This window comes from Trichoplusia ni, chromosome 1 (genome assembly GCF_003590095.1).
Source record: "Trichoplusia ni isolate ovarian cell line Hi5 chromosome 1, tn1, whole genome shotgun sequence".
NCBI classification, from domain to species: domain Eukaryota; kingdom Metazoa; phylum Arthropoda; class Insecta; order Lepidoptera; family Noctuidae; genus Trichoplusia; species Trichoplusia ni.
Genome location: NC_039478.1, coordinates 1,394,612 through 1,413,458, shown reverse-complemented (window position 1 = coordinate 1,413,458; position 18,847 = coordinate 1,394,612). Strand labels below are relative to the sequence as shown.

Sequence of the window (18,847 nt, the reverse complement as noted above, 5' to 3'; positions counted from 1 at the left end):
TAATTTTAAACTTACTACCTATTTCCTCATAAACGCGTAGAGGTATTAAATTGAAATTCATACCAAATACTCAGGTCTATAATACCTTTAAGCTGTAACAAAATCAAACTTCTATGTCAACGCAATCAAAAGAAACAGCAATTTAAGCTGCATATTTTGAAACTCGCAAGTACTCGCAAGGGAATCAAAACCTAAAGGGTACTTCCAGTCGACCTAGAATCTTGAAATTTGGCACGAAGCAACGTTTTATAGCACACATAAAGGAAAAATTCCGAAAACCTTAAATTTTTTGTTACATCACATAATAATTTTTTTTTTAATAATTTTAAACTTACTACCTATTTCCTCATAAACGCGTAGAGGTATTAAATTGAAATTCATACCAAATACTCAGGTCTATAATACCTTTAAGCTGTAACAAAATCAAACTTCTATGTCAACGCAATCAAAAGAAACAGCAATTTAAGCTGCATATTTTGAAACGCGCGAGTACTCGCAAGGGAATCAAAACCTAAAGGGTACTTCCAGTCGACCTAGAATCTTGAAATTTGGCATGAAGCAACGTTTTACAATCGAGTCATATATATTTATATGACTCGATTGTCGTAATGAACGAACTTTGTAAACCTTGCAGGTTTGTACGGAACCCTCGGTGCGCGAGTCCGACTCGCACTTGGCCGGTTTTTTTATAAATCTGTATGCCAATTGATTGTAAGATTGTGTTGTATATTTATGTGAAGGAAACAACTCGTGTTTTGTTTTGAAAAGACAAAAAAACAGTGCTCTGACATGATTGCCAATGATTCAGAAATCCAATGAAAATATGTCAACCATCAATTATCGGTGTTCGTATCCTGACGTATTGACAGAAAAATGATTGCGAAAAAAATTAAAACCGTAGTGCCTGATTTAATTAGTTCTCTCACACACTTGTCATCGTCAAACTGATGAGCTACCAATTTGCATGTTACTAGCTTTTCACAATTGGCTTTAATTACGTACCTGACATATCCAAACCGATTTTTTTTTTAACAAAAACAGAAGGCAAATATTCAGCTTTCGAGAGTGTTTGCATGCACGGGTGTGTTGTTCACTATTCATCCTCGAACGGCTGGACCGATTTCGATGAAATTTAGTAAAGAGGCTGATGACACCTTGGATAAAAAACACAAGCTACTTTAATTTGAATTCGCTAAAAGATGGTAATAATTTTGCAGTTATAATCGACATCCGACAAAGATTGTCGAGAATGTTCTATTATATTCTATCCAGGCAGCCAAAACCGCAAGCAAACTCAGGTTAGACTAAACGCTCCCGAGACTTGGTAACGTTTGTAAAAGCTTTCCAAAGTAAACACTGTACGATACGCTGCCACTGACCGCCAGTTCATAAAAAAGCAATGTTTTTAGTTTTAGTTTACCACGATCTCTTAGACTTATGCTTATGCCTAGGTAGTATGTCTTTAAGTAGGTGTGGTTTATGCTTGCGTCTATATCAATAATCGCTGAAAATGAAGCCTGTGAAACACTCAAATATTTCTTTTACATTTAGAGTTACTACCTCTAAACCAAATTTTGTCAAAGTTCTCAAACACACAAAATATGTCAACATTTAATAAAATGGTGTGATCTAGAGTGCTAAGAAAATTATCCATTGCTCAAATGTTTAAAGTGAAGTATTAGAATTTTTATTTTCCAAAAATTTGTTAACTTTCTAAAATCACCGGTCCAATTTTTAGCACGTTCTAAAACGAGGGACATTTCTTCAAACTATGTGTCAAACGCTTGCATAAATCGATACTAGTCATCGTTAACTTTCCCGTGATTCAAAGCGGAAATCTGCTATTTCCGCTTGAAAATAAAGTTATTGTTAGACGGTAGAAGTATGCTGCTAGGTTTAGTGTTTCACACGCTTTACTAAGTGTCGGCGCCACGTACAGCGAAGCGCTGTCACTTGCAGTCTGGTCTCGTTGCAAAGCTTTAGCAAGTTAAGGCTGCGTAATAGCGTTTGAGCCTTACGTGGAACGTGTAAACGTGAAACTAGGTTGGTTAAGGTTATTATTACACTTTATTGGATAATGAAAAGCGCCAGTGTTCAGCGGGTACTCGACGCCAGTTGATTGTTTTCGCGTAAATAATTATTGTAACGTGTTTTTGGGACTCAATAGTAGTTGAATCTGTTTTGAATATTATTAGTTAGTGGTGTAGTCCCTTTTCAATTATTAAGATATTCAACACGAGAGTAGTTAAATCCATTCCCTTATTTCATTATAACTATCAATTTGCATGTCTTCTTTCTTAACTATAACATTTGAGAAGTGAGTATGTAATACTCTCATCATCATCATCATCATCATCATCATCATCATCATCATCAGCCTATCGCAGTCCACTGCTGGACATAGGCCTCTCCAAGTGCACGCCACGTAATACTCTCATGTAGGCATTAAATAACAAAGTTGCATCTTCAAGTTTTATTCTAAAACCAAGCAGCCGTTTTCATACTTTGCTTACCGCGTTTATATTTCCCTCATATTTCCAATGAAAACAAATTAGTCGTTTGAGTTACGAGAAGGTCCCATAAAAGTTCGTGAGCACACTCGGGCCGTGCTTTGAGGAAAAGAAAATGTAAAGGTGCACCTCAATATAGTTGGAAAGTTTCTAAATTAATTGCTTATACCTGAAACAAATTCTTCGTAAGAAGCGCTTCGTGATACCTGAATGGAAATGGAAATTTTTCATGCTTTTAATAATTCAATTTTATCAAAAGAGTACTTATTTTCTTTTTCAACAACTACGCATTGGTTTCCAGTTTAATTCAGAGCTAGTTTGATAAATTCTTTCAACATTGTTATCATTATTTTGATGAAAAACTTAACTACCATTTCGCTGGGTTAATTAAAATTGGATCAATTTTATTTTCATTTTAAAATCTTCTGTAGCATGAACAAATTGAAAATATTGTTCTTGATTGGTAGAGTTTATAGATATTTATATTAATTTAATATCTTTTAGAATTTCTAATTAAAATAATTGTGTGGTTTATTTTAGGTGTCTGTTTTCTACAATGCAAGGGAAGAGAGCCTTTCAAGCCTGGCCATGGATCCCTACCGTTTTTAGTAAGTGCTTCAAATAAATAAAAAAATATTATCTCATAAAAGAGCAACGTACGTAGGGTACTAATATATCAGGACTAAATATAAAAAAGATTATATATTTCGTAGAAAAATAATTGCGAAGTTGTTATAAGAAAATCTAAGTGAAGCCACGTGTCACCTACGCAAATAATTCATACACTTTTATAAGCCATTCCTTTCACTTGTATTTCTGTATCTGACTTACGCGTGACAAAAGCAACTGTTTAAAGGGAATGACGAGCAAATTCATGTTGCTATGCGATCTTTTATCTATGGAGGCATAGCCGAGGGCTTTAGAAGTTCTAACACGTACAACCTACGTCGGTAAGTCAAAGCTAACTCAAGGTGTGAACACAATGCATTGGGAAACAATTTTATTGAGCAATATTAATGGCAACTCGATAAACCGCACTCACAATAGCAGTACCTTAAACATTCCAGTATACGGACTATACGGTTCCTATTTTAGTTGAAAAGCGAGTTCTCGAAGGTAGTAAACCAATAAGAGCTCTTTGGTAGCGCTTTTACATTTCTATGCAAGCAATCCTTTGTGGGCCATCCATCAATCGGCGAGATAGGATATAGTAAAGTTTGTCCCGGTCCCCGACGATATATTGGCTTTTCGTTTGATTCGTTCGTGGGAGAACTGTTGATCATAAAAGATAGACTCGTATATTTTTTTCGTGGACTTTTTATCGCAGTTATACACTTTATAGTTTTTTTTATTCTTTACCTTTTTCAGGTTTTGTGTAGTAGTATTACTTAAAAGTAAATTACGTGGAATCAAACTAATTTTAAACAAATTTATGACATTACACATAGGTAAAACTTGTTATTTTCATAAATCCTCTTGCAATATATAGTACGCAACCTTTTTTTGCATGACAACTCGACGACAAAACAAAACACTATCTAATTTCTTATAGTAGTTCAATGTAGCCTTTAAAACAACAGATCGTTTACGTGATACGTGGCAAAGCGACGTGCCGGCAGAGTTTCACTTAATTTGGACCATTTTGGTTCGACAGCGGAATCTAAGTAAGTACCTTTTCTGTAATTACTAGGAAACAGCGGAGCCAGTAAGTGCATTGAGTTTGGCTGAAGTGTCATTGCGTTGGTACTCTTAGAGTTTATACGAATAATAAGGGAATCGATTGTTTTTAATTCCTATAGAAGTATTTTAAAGGAAAATATTGTTTTTAGATGTTGACCCTAACGTCGTTGTACGTAGTTCTAAAAAAATATGTGCCTAATGTCATGTAAAAATCTACGAAATGATCTGTATATTCATTGTAGCCCAATCAACAGACTCGAAGTTTCTAATTTGAAAGATTCGTTGCAACAAGTCTGGAGGATCTCCGCTGTCCCGCGGTCAATTTGCGGAAGAAAATAACGAACCAACTTCCAACGAAAACAAACAAAAGTTTTAGTCTCAACAAAAGAAAAAGAAGTCAGTGCAGAATGTTGCAGATACTCGGAACCGTTGCAAAAGTGGAAGTTTTTACAGAAATTGCTAATGATTCCGATGCTAAGTTGCCGAGTTTACTCGTACTTTTTTTTTTGGGACTAGCCCGCCACACATGCCCGTCATTGCAACTCCTGTAAGCCAGGATCTACAATGAAACCAACGAAAACCACCGAAACACGGTGTGTCCCAGGGGGAACAATTAACTGCCTTGGAACCCGCAACGAAATTAATCAGAAATAGTAAAAATATTTATTATCTTTACTCGTACTTGTAGGATTCTAAGCACAGGAGGTACCGAAAGTCTGCCTTCGGTGGTTCCGTACGCAAAGCATGCCTAGACGAACGGGAGAATATTCGCACAGTTACTAAGGCACCGCTGTATGTTCGTCTGTACGCCGGGCAGTATGTTACGAACGGTGTTAGGTTAAAATTTTCAACTTAACACCGTTCTCTGCTCTTATATATTTATGTCAACGCTAGATAACAACAAATAGTGAATATAAAAATGAAAGTTAAGCAACTGTGACCATGTCTTTTCAATTGCACATTGTGTACTTTATAGTTCAAGTTTCTTGGATACGAATACCTATGTATACTTCTTTTTAATTTTAACAAAGATTACAATATAAATTTATACAACAGTTTAGTTCTACCAATGGTAGTTTAACTTAATACTTATAATAAGATTAGTTTGTGTAGCACTGAGCACAGGCCTCTTTTCATATGGAAGGTTTTGAGCATTTATGAGCACGCCAGCTTATTGTGTCTAGGCGATTATAGAAACTTGGTTTACCGTTTGTCAGTGCTCTCTTAGAATAATTAAGGAAGTACATCCGGCTGACTAAACAGTGACTAACTCAATACATCATCATCAACTCATCATCATCTTATAAATACATATGAATAGTCATCAGTCTGCATGGAACACAAGGGCCCGCTGTAAGTTCCTTAAATAAAGGATAAATAATTAGGGCACTAGTCTCACATAATTCGTTTCTTATTTTCTAATAATCGTTCGTCTGTGTTCTGTCTGTTTCTTTTTACTGTTATAATCAAACATTCCTTATCATTTCTATCAAGTAATACCTATTTATTATTTTGAAGACATATCGATGACAGTTCTCTAATTAAGCAGCACTACTTTTATTAATTGTCTATTAATTCCTAACTAAGGTTAATGACTCGATTTATATTTTCTAAATGAGAAATACTTTGTACGCTCTTACTATCAAAATCGTTTCTGGCAGATTACACCAAAGTTGTTTTAAACTGTTTGCTGTCTTTGTTTACGCAAAAACTGCTTCACAAAATTGAATGCTGCTTCTTTGGTTATTTTACAAGCGATCCCCCTTAAAATATAGCGCAAGTTTCATCTTGATACGCCGTCTACTAGTCTAGCTGGAGTACCCACTCCAAAGTCAATTGCACTCCGAATACCACCGGATACCGAGGAACAAAGTCGGAAAAGTGAATGTTAATTTGTATAGAATTCCTGTTATTTTGGATCAAAACTCGAGGACGACTGAAGCGATTTGACGAATTTTTACTTTGTACTTATTTGTGATAGATGTGTTGATTAAATTGTCTTGTTACATAAGGTTGGAACATTGATCATATTTTAGCTTCGTCAATGCAGGTTGTCGATTACATATACCAATGTTTGGAAACCAGGGTTTGTGTCCATTGTAACTCTCTCTGTAATACCTCGATCCTTAAGACATGGCGGTCTCGTGCAAACACAATCGTACAGGTACAAGTACAAAGACCATCACGACATCACCATCTCAAATTTGCGTGAACGCCATGTGTATTAGTCTCCAGACCTGGATTAACGCTTTTAGTTCATCATCATCTTTTCCTAAATATGTTCTGATCGGCTTCTAGTCTACCCAGACGCAGATAAGTGCCAGTGTTGTATTTAAATACATAACACGTTGAATGCAGGTATATTTCACGTCGCGTTACCGAGGGTTGTGTGTGGGCACGCTGGTGTCACGAATGGCTGTGCTGACGGCGGCTGTGTGCGTCACCAACCCGGCGGCCGCCATCCGAGACACGAGACCGATCAATGTTGTCACCGGGACCATGTACAGACATCCCCGGCGAGGAATACGAGTGCAAGTCACTAAGATTCTTGTGCCAAACTGTAAGTATACTATCGAAAGAAAAATGTTAGAACTTACAAATAAATCCGGATTTTTAACCACGTTTTGTCCGTTCTCCTTTCTAGCATTCGATACAGCAAGTACAGTGGTTAGCGATGACAAAATATTAAAAGAAAATCGATTGAAACGAAACATTCATATTCTTTTTCTCTTTTTTAAAATGAATTAATCATACTTTCGTCTATAACGTACATTTTCTTTGGACTAATTATGCATACGTTAAAAGAATATGTGTATCGCCCGTCGTTAGTATTCATATCACGACATTCACGGGACCCGATGAAGCTCGCAATAAATCAATTTCGATTATACTGTAGGTAATGAGACTGAAATCGTGTTAATTAAATATCCATTGTAAGGATATAATGCGGCAATCAGCGATTTATTGTTCGCAGCGTTTCAAATAATTAACAATACGTGTGCATTACTTGCCACCTCAGTCGGAAATGAACAAAGTATTCGCTGTTTTAATCGTGTAATTATATTTTATCCGCGATCACGTAATTGTAATACTATTATGCCTTTTTTAAAGTAGGTATGTTCCGTTCATTCATTTGTTATATTATTTCACACATTACATTGTTAAGTGCGCAGTCTCGCTTGTTCCATTGCAACTTAACATTTAGTCAGGCAGACCTCTAGCATAGAACGTGATTGATTACTTTAGGTTTACAGTCCGTCATACAAGCTGTATGTTCGTAAATCTAGTATATTTTTACTAAAAACACATTTTATATTTACAGTAAACAAAATCCATACAGATAATAGAGGATATTTGATGTCAAAGTCGACTGCGATTTTGCTTCTGAAACGGAAGGTCCCCGACGTGCTAACGGAAATACCGCTTCGGCCCATAGACATAGATTTTAAAGGCGAGGAGGTTCTGACGCTACAAGAGGAGTGTTTCATCCCGGGCTGGCACTTCTTCTACAGAGGGGTAATGTATATTCAAAGTGAAGAAATGTTTGGTTAATGGACAGCCTATATAGTACATATCCATCTGTCTATCTGATCGGCCGCAGTCATCGAGCCAGGTTTTCACACCGGTTTTAAAGAAACATCTCAGATGTGATAATTTTCTTTTGGCGAGTGATAATTATTTCGTGATATGCGTATAGAGAATCCCTCCAAGCCAGTTTGGAAAGACCTCAGGGCCTAGCCTGATCTCCGTATGAGACTTGCACATTTGTGTGATCACCGAAAACTGATAAATATATGCTTGTTAAGGCTCTACGTTTCTAGTATGTAAAAAGGTTTTTGAATTATCCTGTGGTACAATAATATTTTAAAACGATCGATACTTTCTTTTTTAGACGAAAGGCAAATAACTTATAAAAATGCTTAAACATTAAGCATTTCCTAGACGCCAAAAATACAGAAGGTCCTTTCAATTTAAATTGTGAAACTGACAAAAATGGATACAGGCATTTTTATCAAAAGCGTATCATGTATCATAGTAATCAACGCCATCGGGAACGAAATAACTTAATTATGTCTGTTCAGTAACGCACTCGCCGAAGCGCCCACAGCGTTCCAATACATTTTAAAAATATCGTATTCCCAATACCATAAATATATTTATAACCCACATTTTCGCTGTGATTGCGTTGCTACTAGAGGCACTGGCTGTGACATGGGTGCAATATAACCTCACAACTTCAATCGTAACAAAATTTTATATAGCGAATATTGCAGTTACGAAACCGGAAATCAAATGTAAAAATTAAAAGCTTTTCCTTGTTGTTTTCAGAATATGTTCCATTATTTGCCCTGGCTTTAAATACGTAGGGATATTCTATATTGGCCAGGTGATAAGGAGTATTTTATGTTTTGGGACAGAAGCTCAACTATTTGGCATCAACTGTCTGCTAGCCATTAGTCCAGTTATATTAACTTTTGAATAATTAAAACTACATAATTGATTTATTTCATCCCTTTCTTTTCATTATTTCGTAAGACGAAATAATAATGTTTACCTGCCGCACCCTTCGCTCCACCTCCTATTTAGGAGGAACTAATCTCAGCAATATTAAAATTCTTACTTGATATCACATTTACAACTGATATAACAGCCAATTTTTTCATGTCAGCGACGCTAACCAAGTCAGCGTGTATATAGATATATATAATGACAGCTCTGGTTGTACGCTGTGGTCCAACAAACGTCCAATCTTGAAATTAGGTCAGTGCTGCCTCTAGGGCATTTCATTTTTGACAAGGTACGTGGCCACGCCGATCAATATGACTCACATATTTATGGTTGTCGTGTTGTCGAATGCAGAAAGTTTTAGCGAAAGCATTAATTGAAATGCGTTTTAGTTGGTAGTATTGATATGTTCAATCATTTTTTCTATTTTTACTTGTCCTTTTTTTCGCTTTTTAAATTACAATTTCTTTAAGTAATAAACAATCATTGGCAAACTTTACGATGTTCCAAGTAACGACTTCCCCATACGAACTGAATGCAGATGTTTTAATCAAACATTTGCTGCGCACATGTTCCGTTTCTTTTTATTTTCTCGTCAAAGAGAAGGACGAAGTATACGTAGTCCCATATGTGTCTCTTGTGGCAGCATTAACGGTAAGTTGGTGGCTTTTAACAGACGCCGTCATTGTAGTCTCGTCGGGTCGAAAGTTCGAATCATGTCAAGTTTCTGCTCAGTGCCCCCTCACAACATGAATTCACGCGCGACAACTTTTTGTCGCGAACATTCCAACTTCCTGCGTGGAACTTTATGCATGTTTGAATGAAAACAGACGAGTTTTAACAGTCAAACGTTTTGCCATTGTATGCATTACACTGCGGTATTCATGTAAGCTTCGAAACGAATATTTTGGTAGAGTTAAATCGGAGTTATTTTAAATTTATTTACGGAACAAAACAAAGCTTTATCAAAGTTAATTCATACGTTATTCAACTAACGGAAAAACGATTAAATTTAGTAACTAGTGCTACGTTGCTGCAGTTGCTGAGTTAATGCTAGGCTATTCTAGTGAAACATTAGTTAGAAGTGGTTTTAAATATTAAATTAAAAAGAAGAGGGTTTTCATAGCCCCCGGGTAGAGTCGGATTTAGTCAAATCTATTAAGAAAAATATCATGAAATTGATCGGGCATCTTAGCCATATTCATGGAACTGATTGAATATAGACAATTTGTTTAGAGAATAAGGATCCATACCAGAAAAAATACGACATTTCTTAATGTTATTTTTATAATTCCAGGACAAAATATATCCTATACACAAATTCCTTCTGCAAAGAAACTTAAGAGTACAATTCATGAATATCGTGAAGAAGAACCTTTGGTGCGAAGCCTTGACAATTAAATTCCAAAAAGCTCTGAGCAACTTGGGATTCCTCGGGTTATTCGACAAAGGAGCTTGCATCTGCCTCAGAGATGTAAGAAATATTTTCAAACATAATAGTCCTTGCATTTTCTGGTATTTGAGCAGCGTCAAACTTTTTAGATGTTGTTTATACTGATTACAATTGCCTAGCATTGCGATTGTTCGGTTTGCATAAGTTTTAAATATTTCTGGATATGAGATGATGTGGCTTTTTGGAAATGTTTGTCAAAATGCACGCAATTACAACATGTATCCCGTTTGTGATTATTAGACTTTATGTAGCAAAATATTAATTTCTGGAGTCTATACCTATACAGCAACAATACCAAAAAACGAAGACTAAATAAAATTAAGACATTTCGCTTGTGATCTTCATGTTCAATTTATCTCACTTAGATATAGATGAAAATCTTGTTTTCTTTTCGCACTACTTTTCCAAGAGCAAAAATTGTCTGCTTTGAATAATCTACCATTTCCTTAACAAACAATTTGAAGTGAATACCTCATCTTCGACAAACTCCTTAATACGTTTGTTCTAAATAAAGAATTGATATTTTTAGATCACTTTTACTAAAATGTATTGAGTGGCATACCATCTGTTGAATTAATTGTATTTCAACGTGTCATTCTATTTCAGTAAAATATTGGCGAAATGTAGAGTTGTAGAGTTAATTACGTTGCGCACATTTAACGTTGTTTTCGCCGCAATAGGAAGGGTTACGGGTTTCTAGTTTGACTGGTTTTCCGTAGCCCGTGTTGGTTTTAATAGGGTGGGGAAAGGATGCTGTTTGCTGGACGACGGTAAATGGTTACCGAGGGCTGGCTGGGGTGCGCCGCACGCTTTCAGTATCACAGTATCGATTATTTATATATTTCGAGAACGCCAGTCTGCGACATTCATATTTGTGTAGTGTTTATGAATGTTTGAGTATAAGTAGCGTAACGTACGAAAGAGTACGTTTAAAATTATAAACAAGAGAATAACAGATTCAAGAAAGCGTTAGATGATCTTATAAAATACTGTACTTGTTTTTCAGTACAGGTTTTTTGGCTGACTTCGTGCCGTTGTTTTAATACATTATAAGCAAATCCCCAATCAATACCTGTCGTAAACAGATTTAATAAAGATTAAACTGTGATTGTTGGCCGTAACGACAATAATTTACAGCGGCCAAAAACTGATTAATTTTTAACGCTTACAATATCATGGTAATAATGAGGCGTGGAAAACTAATTGGATTGCTTATCGATGTAGGCCATCTACGTTATTTTATGTGTCCTCGGGAAAACTGTTAAAAAATGAATTGATATTTGTGCTTTATCTTCCAGCCCGACCGAACAGCGCAGCCGTGTCACGTAAGTTATCTGTTTCTAATTATAGATTGTAGTAAGATACACAATTCTTGGGTTTATTTTAAACTGCATTTTTTTATTAAACCATTGCGCATCAATTTATTCGCGTACATTTGAACAGCCGTATACCAAAACAATTGCAGTCAGCCTTAAGTATCATGGTCTTTCTCATTTTCAAATAGAAAATAGTGACCTATAGACCATTTACACTATCATTAAACTACGCTTCGTTATTTTACCGACTGTAAGCAGAGTATTAAATTTTAGTAGCAAAAGGAGACTTTTTAACATTTTACAATAAGGGACATAACATGGAGCAAAAAAGCATAGTTCTAAACAGTTTGTGTGTTGTTGTTTGTATAAGCATGATTCAGCGGCGCCGAGGATCGGCGACAGATTTAAATAACTAATGTGTCACACTGTGGTTAAATAACTGTCGCGAAATAAGAAAGAAAGATACACAGAATTTTTATTTTATTTAAATAGCATTGCAACCGTTGTCAAAAAGTAGAACAGTACAATCGGCATAGGTTTAACGTTTTAAGACGAGGTTGTTAATATCTCTTTTAATTTAATGAATAAAAGTGCCTCGCAAATATAAATTGATCAATTGATATTTCTTGCACGTGACGTCATCTTTATGTAGGTATCGTTCGTCACCTTAAGGCATCGTTAATTGTCTATTAGACGGAATAAAAAGGTTTTATTTTTTATGCCCAGTCATCATCCCTCAATTGCTAATCTCGAAGTTGGTAAACACGTTAACAAACAGATTTGGAAAAAAAATGCTACACAGGTAGTTTTGATAACCTAGTTTAACAAATGCAATTTAGGATTACAAGTAAGAGAGCCTTTACAATAATATTGTATAGTTCACCCCGAAAGTGGAAATGGGTTAACCAATCAACGCTAACATTTTCTAATCCCTAATAACAATATCTAAACAAGTTTAGCGAACCTCAGACAGACACAAAAATAGCACAACTTAAATAATACAAAAAATAAGTTTTTCTTTATAAGTTTAGAGAGACAGTAAAAGTGGCACTAAAATTCGTCATTTGACTGTCAAACTGATTCGAAAAAAAGTATAGAGTACCTCAAAACTTCAAATCTAGTACTCAGCAAGCATGACAATATTATAGTTTTAGTTCACATCCTTTAATAAAAGATTTGATAAAAGCTTGAATAGATTATTATTTTTAGTAAATCATTCAAACATTTCAGTTTTAGTGGTAAAGGATCTTTTTCTTTGCTCCCGTAACCGTAAAATTGTAAAATACAATATATGTAAATGTTTCGTAACGTCACTTATTGCTACAAATTTTGTCACGTTATTAGGTACGTCACCTTGCCTTGATTAACTTAAACATTTCGGTATCAATTTTATTGCTGTCATATAGACAAAAACAACGTGTCGAATAGAAAGCCAACGATTTATAAATCCGTTAAGTCTAGGTATTGGCGGGGTACATCTTCTAATATATGAAATTCCCGTGTCACGATGTTAGTTACCGTACTCGTTACCGATTTTTACCAAATTTTATATGCGTATTCAGTAGGTCTGAGAATCGACTAACATCTATTTTCCATACCCCTAAGTAATAAGGGTTGCTCACACTAAAAAAAAATATTTTATTTTTTTGGATGAAATTGTTTGTTTTTATTTTTGTATGTATTTAGAACTAGAAAAAAAAAGTCGGCTAAATAACGTTTGCTGGGTTAGCTAGTAAACGTATAAAATAGTTTATACACCCTGTCAATATTCCTATTGAACAGAGACCCGACAGTGAGTAGAATCAGCGTTGGCCACTAAGTTTGTCGTCCCGACTCTCGACGCGTTTGTAAAACAGAACTTTGTTCCAATCGAAATTCAATTCGTGTTCCAGACAAATAGTTTTATGACTTGCTTACAAGTTCTTCTATGCCTTAAAGTTTCGTATTTTACATTTTGTAAAATCATAGTTGTCCCAAAATTCGTTTTGAAATTAGCCTTCTCTATAAACATGAATATTTATTGTTCATTATTTTGTTTTAACTAGATATCAGTTCAGATTTTTTTACAACAACACGTGATAACCGAACTAATAATATTTTTGTCAAGTGCACGTAATTAGGTAAAACATTTGATAAGCCAGTCATCTTACAGATATTAAATGACGAGGAAGTAAATAGAAATATCGTCATCGTAAAAAACATGTGACTATCTACATCACTTATATTCCAATATACCGAAATCTTTACGGTACAACATAATTGACACAACCAGTAACATCGCAATGAGCAATGCGATGATTACGACAAAACAGCTGTTTTAATAAAAACTCTTGATGTAATAACAAAAGGGCAATAACATTATCGTCGCACACTCTGACCGCAAGTCTTTGGAAATTACGATTTTCAAAAATCAACTTTAACACAACGGAGTAAAGTTGTCGTCACTGTAAAAGTATTGCTTTAGTTGTGTGGTTAATGTGTTTTAATTGTCTGCAAAACAAATGACTAATGCGAGATACCTACTGAGAATACGGTATCATAAGGAAGAGAACTAGTTATCTCTTGTACGTTTAAGCATACAAAAATTTTTGGCCTTTACTTTCTGAAAGACGCTACTTTCACTTTCGCTAGATATAGAAGCATCAGATTGAGCACATAAGATTGAAAGCTTTAAATACCAATGTTCTTATATGAATAGAAAATTGCTACAGAAGTAACCAGTCAAGGCATATTTTTCGACATTCGTACGATATGTACCTAATTCCTTAAAAAATGTATCAGCTATCGTCCACACGCGATGTAGTTTCCAGCGATTGCTTCGGCATAAACCTTTGCAAAATGTATTTTGTAGCGAGAAAAATCTTGCAAAATGTTTCGAAGCGTGAAATATGTTTAAATTTGTATTTCACTTCGTCATACGGTATTCAAATAACTTATAGGAACCGTATTCGAAACATTCCTTACCATACAACATTTTGCTTTCAACTTAGACTGCGCAGAATTTCAATCACAGTTCGCATTTTCAATTTGATACTTTGGATCAATTTCCGCGGTGTTGGCAACACACGATCTGATAAATATGTGGATAAGTCAGTCAGTATTATAACCATTCATGTAAATTTTCTGTTTTTTTTTTTTAACTTTGTGTTTCTAGTGTGTAATTCAGTCTTCATATGGGTGCAATGAGTCCCAAGTGAATTTAGGCACTTAAAACCTTCATGTGATAGTTTACTACGAGACCAGGTGCTTTGAGAGCGTTAGCGTTAAGATGTGTCAAAGATATTATGTATAGGTAGTACATGAATATCCAGTAGTACGTGACAACATTTGGTACAAGATAATACTCGTACCTACATACGTGCAAGTTCTATTTTGGGGTAGTATTGATTAATGGTAATGCATGGTTCCAATTTGAATGTCCATCTACGAGTATTACCGCATCGAGCTGAATAGCACTCGGTCACAATACACTGTCCTTGCTATATCTAAACGTCTAGAGGGACAGCTATTCATGAACGTTAGTGGGATTCCAAATAATAATGTTGCTCTCCTCGTATTTACTCGTAGTGTGTTGTAGTAACATATCTGCATGAAAATCATTTCAAAGAGGAACTTTGACTAAGGAATTATGTAGCTATAAAATACAACAACATAATTAATCTTTGCTAAAAGCCTAAAACCTTTTACTTCTGATTCTGGTCAAAACGACTTAAACAAATGCTAAATATTTTACTCGTATCATGGTCATGGTTTCAATTCTAAATTCATGGTTATTATTTCATATATAATTGTACCGCGCTGAAATCTTAGATACCTAAAGCTTACCATTTGAGCAAATGGGAAATACTCAGACGCGACTTCATTTTATGTCATATTATGCCAATAACGTTTTGATGCAACTAATGACTAAGATGTGCTCCTAGAAGATGCGTACTGAGTGACTTCACTTTTGGCTGCAATTCACTACAACCGCGGAGTGCAGCATTAAATTATTTGTGAAATAAGACGGCTGATATGAGACGGTTTTTGGAAACGAAATGTTTTTCTAGACGGATCAATAGTTTGTAGGGTAGAGTTCTATCTTTGTTGCACACCCGTATCACTCTTATTTCATGAGGTTGGCAGTTCAATATATCCTTTCGACTATTGTATTTAATAAGCCCTTCCATGTTTTACGTCTAGGGTATGTATGGAGCGCCTCTGGTCTGTCGCGGGAGGGCTGTCGGCATGTTGATGGCTCCAGACGCACAATGGACCAACTGCACAGGATTCAGTAGCCTCATTCACATTTTCTCAAGTCGTTATCTCTCCAGCTTTATGGACTGCGTAAGCAGGTATGTAATCAGTACCTATCCCATTAGCCAAAAAATACAGAGAGTATCTTACTTTACAAAAACTAGACCGAATCCAATTATTCGTTCGAAGTTGTATATAAAAGTGCCAAACGAGCTGAATTTTAAACTAACTCTTTCTGCGAACCGATGCATTGTACAGTTTCTGAACTACGCCTAACTACCAATAAACCAAAAAATATACATCCGTGCAAAGGGACCACAAAAAATAAACATAGCTTTTTCATTTCTGTGTGCGGTGAATGTTCGTGTAATAAAAGCGCTACGTACCGACGTACCAATTCGAAGCTTTTATTTCGATGAGTAAAACCAGATACAACGAAATATTTTTCCCAACTGAGTCACGTTTTTTTAAATCCGTGAGAGGAATGAAATGGCCGTTAGCAGGTAAACCTGTATTTATAGGACGCTGCAGTGTGGCCAGTATCGAGGCTTTACGCAAATACCGACTGCCGTTCAGTTCAACTTAAATTAACCTAGATAAAAATAGCTAGGTACTTCTAAATAGTATTTGTATAAATATAGTGAATGTTTGCACTGATCCTGAAGTGGAACTAATCCTATAGTTTCTTATGGGAGTAACTCATTAGAGTCTGTGTCATAAAAAGTGTAAAGGTGAACGTAGACTTAGCTCTATCGCAGTCGCCGTAATCAAAGCGCTTCTTAGATTCGACGCGGACGCGGTGACGTCGGCGAGTGCGGTACTGCTTTGTCTGAAGTCTGCGTTCACCTTCCTCTAACATCTTTTATTAATACAGCCTCTTTGAAGTGGAAGAAAAAATAGACTGGGCTACGATGAAGAAACGGCTGTATGACGAACACGAAAGTGAGGAGTACGACTACATGTCAGCCATGTACGACAAGATCACGGAACACGCTGGCTCCAGCGACGAATTCTGAAGTCAAACAAAATGTGTATATATCCTTATTTATTTATCACATCCCTATTTTCCCGCCACATTGTGAAAAACTTTTCGTTTGTTTGATATTATAATGGACGAGTTGTTTTTTTACATGATATTGAAAATTATTAATTCTGAAATTTTTAATGTCCTATATATTTAGAGTGAGAGTTTGATACATACAATTTTACTCTTAATTTAAATTTCTTAATTTCTTTATCATTTCGCTTAACCATGATTGTAGTAATTTATAAAATCTTCTCTTCCCTAAATATTAGGCTAGAACTAATTAGCACTTACAAAGTACACATCTATGCGTTTAATATACTCGTACATCAGCCCGACAAATCTTATTCCTTAAATTTCTATATCTATTCCTTATGCTTACTCTTATAATACGTCCATCCTTCTTGTTTGCATTTTTATCCCGACTTTTTAATCTCTTTTGTTATTTTCTATTTATATTATTATGTGTCGCGCATTAAATCAAGCAACCCAAAAATAAGCAGAAAGTCCTATATCCTACAAATCGAAATGTCGTCGATTTCATAGTCAATTTAACAAGAAGTCTGGATTCTAGTTATGATAGAAAAAAAACATGTTTACGCAGACATAGTATGTGCGGAACTATCCAATAACTCACTAATCATTCTTTACACGCGATTGAAGAATTTGATTTGCTTTTAAACTACCTAACTGACAAAATCTAAACGTGACGCCATATAAGCCATATTGCAGTAACGGACTTCGGTTGTATTGACGTCGAGTTACCTGCTAGTCGCGCCTAAAGAAGATTTATCCAAAAATATTTTTGGACTCTGACTTTTGCATAATTTTCTTATGCTTTATTTTACTTCCTAGCTGTCGTTCCTCATCTTTTAAGTTATTTTCTTTCACAAATGTAATGCTGATCATAAAGTAAACTCTAAAATCAATTGGTAAGATCCAATTTTAAACAACACTATATTAAGGCTTAGCGTAGTTCTTATGTTTTTTGTCGTACCTACACAAATCATGATGGAAGCATGGTGGGGAGTTATCGAGATCGCTTACCTATTTGACATCTGATCTAAAATAATAAAGAACATTTATAGTGCGTTATTGTCAACTGACGGGATTTTTTTAATAAATTTCTATATGTTTACTTGGGCTTTCATTTAGTGTCGTTCGTACAATAATTTAAATTAATAAATTTGGTATTTGGTATCTGTTACTTTATTTTTTCTTTTTTCCTGAACTTCACAACACAGTTTTAAGTAGTTTTAACATGAATTTCCATAGTAAGTAGAAGCAAGTATTCGTTACAATATACTAGCCGAAATGAAATTATTTATAGTCTAAATAAGAGAGACGTCATCACTTGAACATGATATTTTTTCAAGCTGGCTGGAGCCGTCATTTATTAACTGGCTACCCTGAAAGGAAAAGACGAAACAATATTTTGTTTGTTTTCTTAAAAAAAAACCATTGCCACTCCATTAATTAATTTAACCTCTGCGTCGTGGCCGGGGTTCTACAAACACTCAAGTCGCATATCCAAAGACACCTAGACTCAGGATGGAACACGCAGATCACACATGCTTATCCTACGCGGGAATCGAACCGGCGACACGTTGGCATGGTGACCTTCGACTCAGCTATTCGGGCAGCACCACTCTCGCACTTTAGACTGAAAAGGCTTAACCAACTATGTAAAATTTTGTGCGTAAATGACTGGCATGTAAATAATATTTAAGAGGGACAAACATAATATTGTAACAATCGTAAATAACCGTGCTTTCTCATACTGTACTGGAATATAGCAAGTTTGGTTACACTTCGGTTTACAGATAATCCATTATACCTACGTATATACAAATGAATCCCTATTTGCCTTAGTCACGGCATCACGCGGGAAAGGCTAAACCATTTACGCTTATTATTTTTTTGTTTTTTTTTTATTGCAAGAGATCTAGTACTTATAAAAAAATGAAAAGAACGCGGAGAAGTGGAAAATTAAAGAATACTTAACCACCATATTTCGTAATCCTGACGATAGTGGTTACGATAGAGATTTGTTGGATCCATCTACGCCCCCAATAATATACACCGTGATTTTTTAGTCGTCTTACAAAAGCAGCCCAGTTCA

At 35.4% G+C, this 18,847-nt stretch overlaps 1 protein-coding gene across 3 annotated transcripts; it reads left to right on the top strand.

Annotated features, from left to right (window-relative positions):
- The first annotated feature begins 1,629 nt into the window (after window positions 1-1,629).
- On the top strand, window positions 1,630-17,863 carry LOC113503265. 3 transcript variants are annotated; one of them, XM_026885152.1, is made up of 8 exons: window positions 1,630-2,043; window positions 3,051-3,118; window positions 6,549-6,750; window positions 7,513-7,706; window positions 9,994-10,170; window positions 11,448-11,474; window positions 15,648-15,799; window positions 16,576-17,863. In XM_026885152.1, the coding sequence occupies exons 3-8, from the start codon at window positions 6,603-6,605 to the stop codon at window positions 16,715-16,717; spliced, it is 840 nt and encodes a 279-aa protein (XP_026740953.1). In that variant the 5' UTR covers window positions 1,630-2,043; window positions 3,051-3,118; window positions 6,549-6,602; the 3' UTR covers window positions 16,718-17,863. The 3 variants fall into 3 exon arrangements, with proteins under 3 accessions (XP_026740953.1, XP_026741037.1, XP_026741126.1); XM_026885236.1 differs by lacking the exons at window positions 1,630-2,043; window positions 3,051-3,118 and adding an exon at window positions 4,098-4,174; XM_026885325.1 differs by lacking the exons at window positions 1,630-2,043; window positions 3,051-3,118 and adding an exon at window positions 4,887-5,543.
- The last annotated feature ends 984 nt before the right edge of the window (window positions 17,864-18,847 follow it).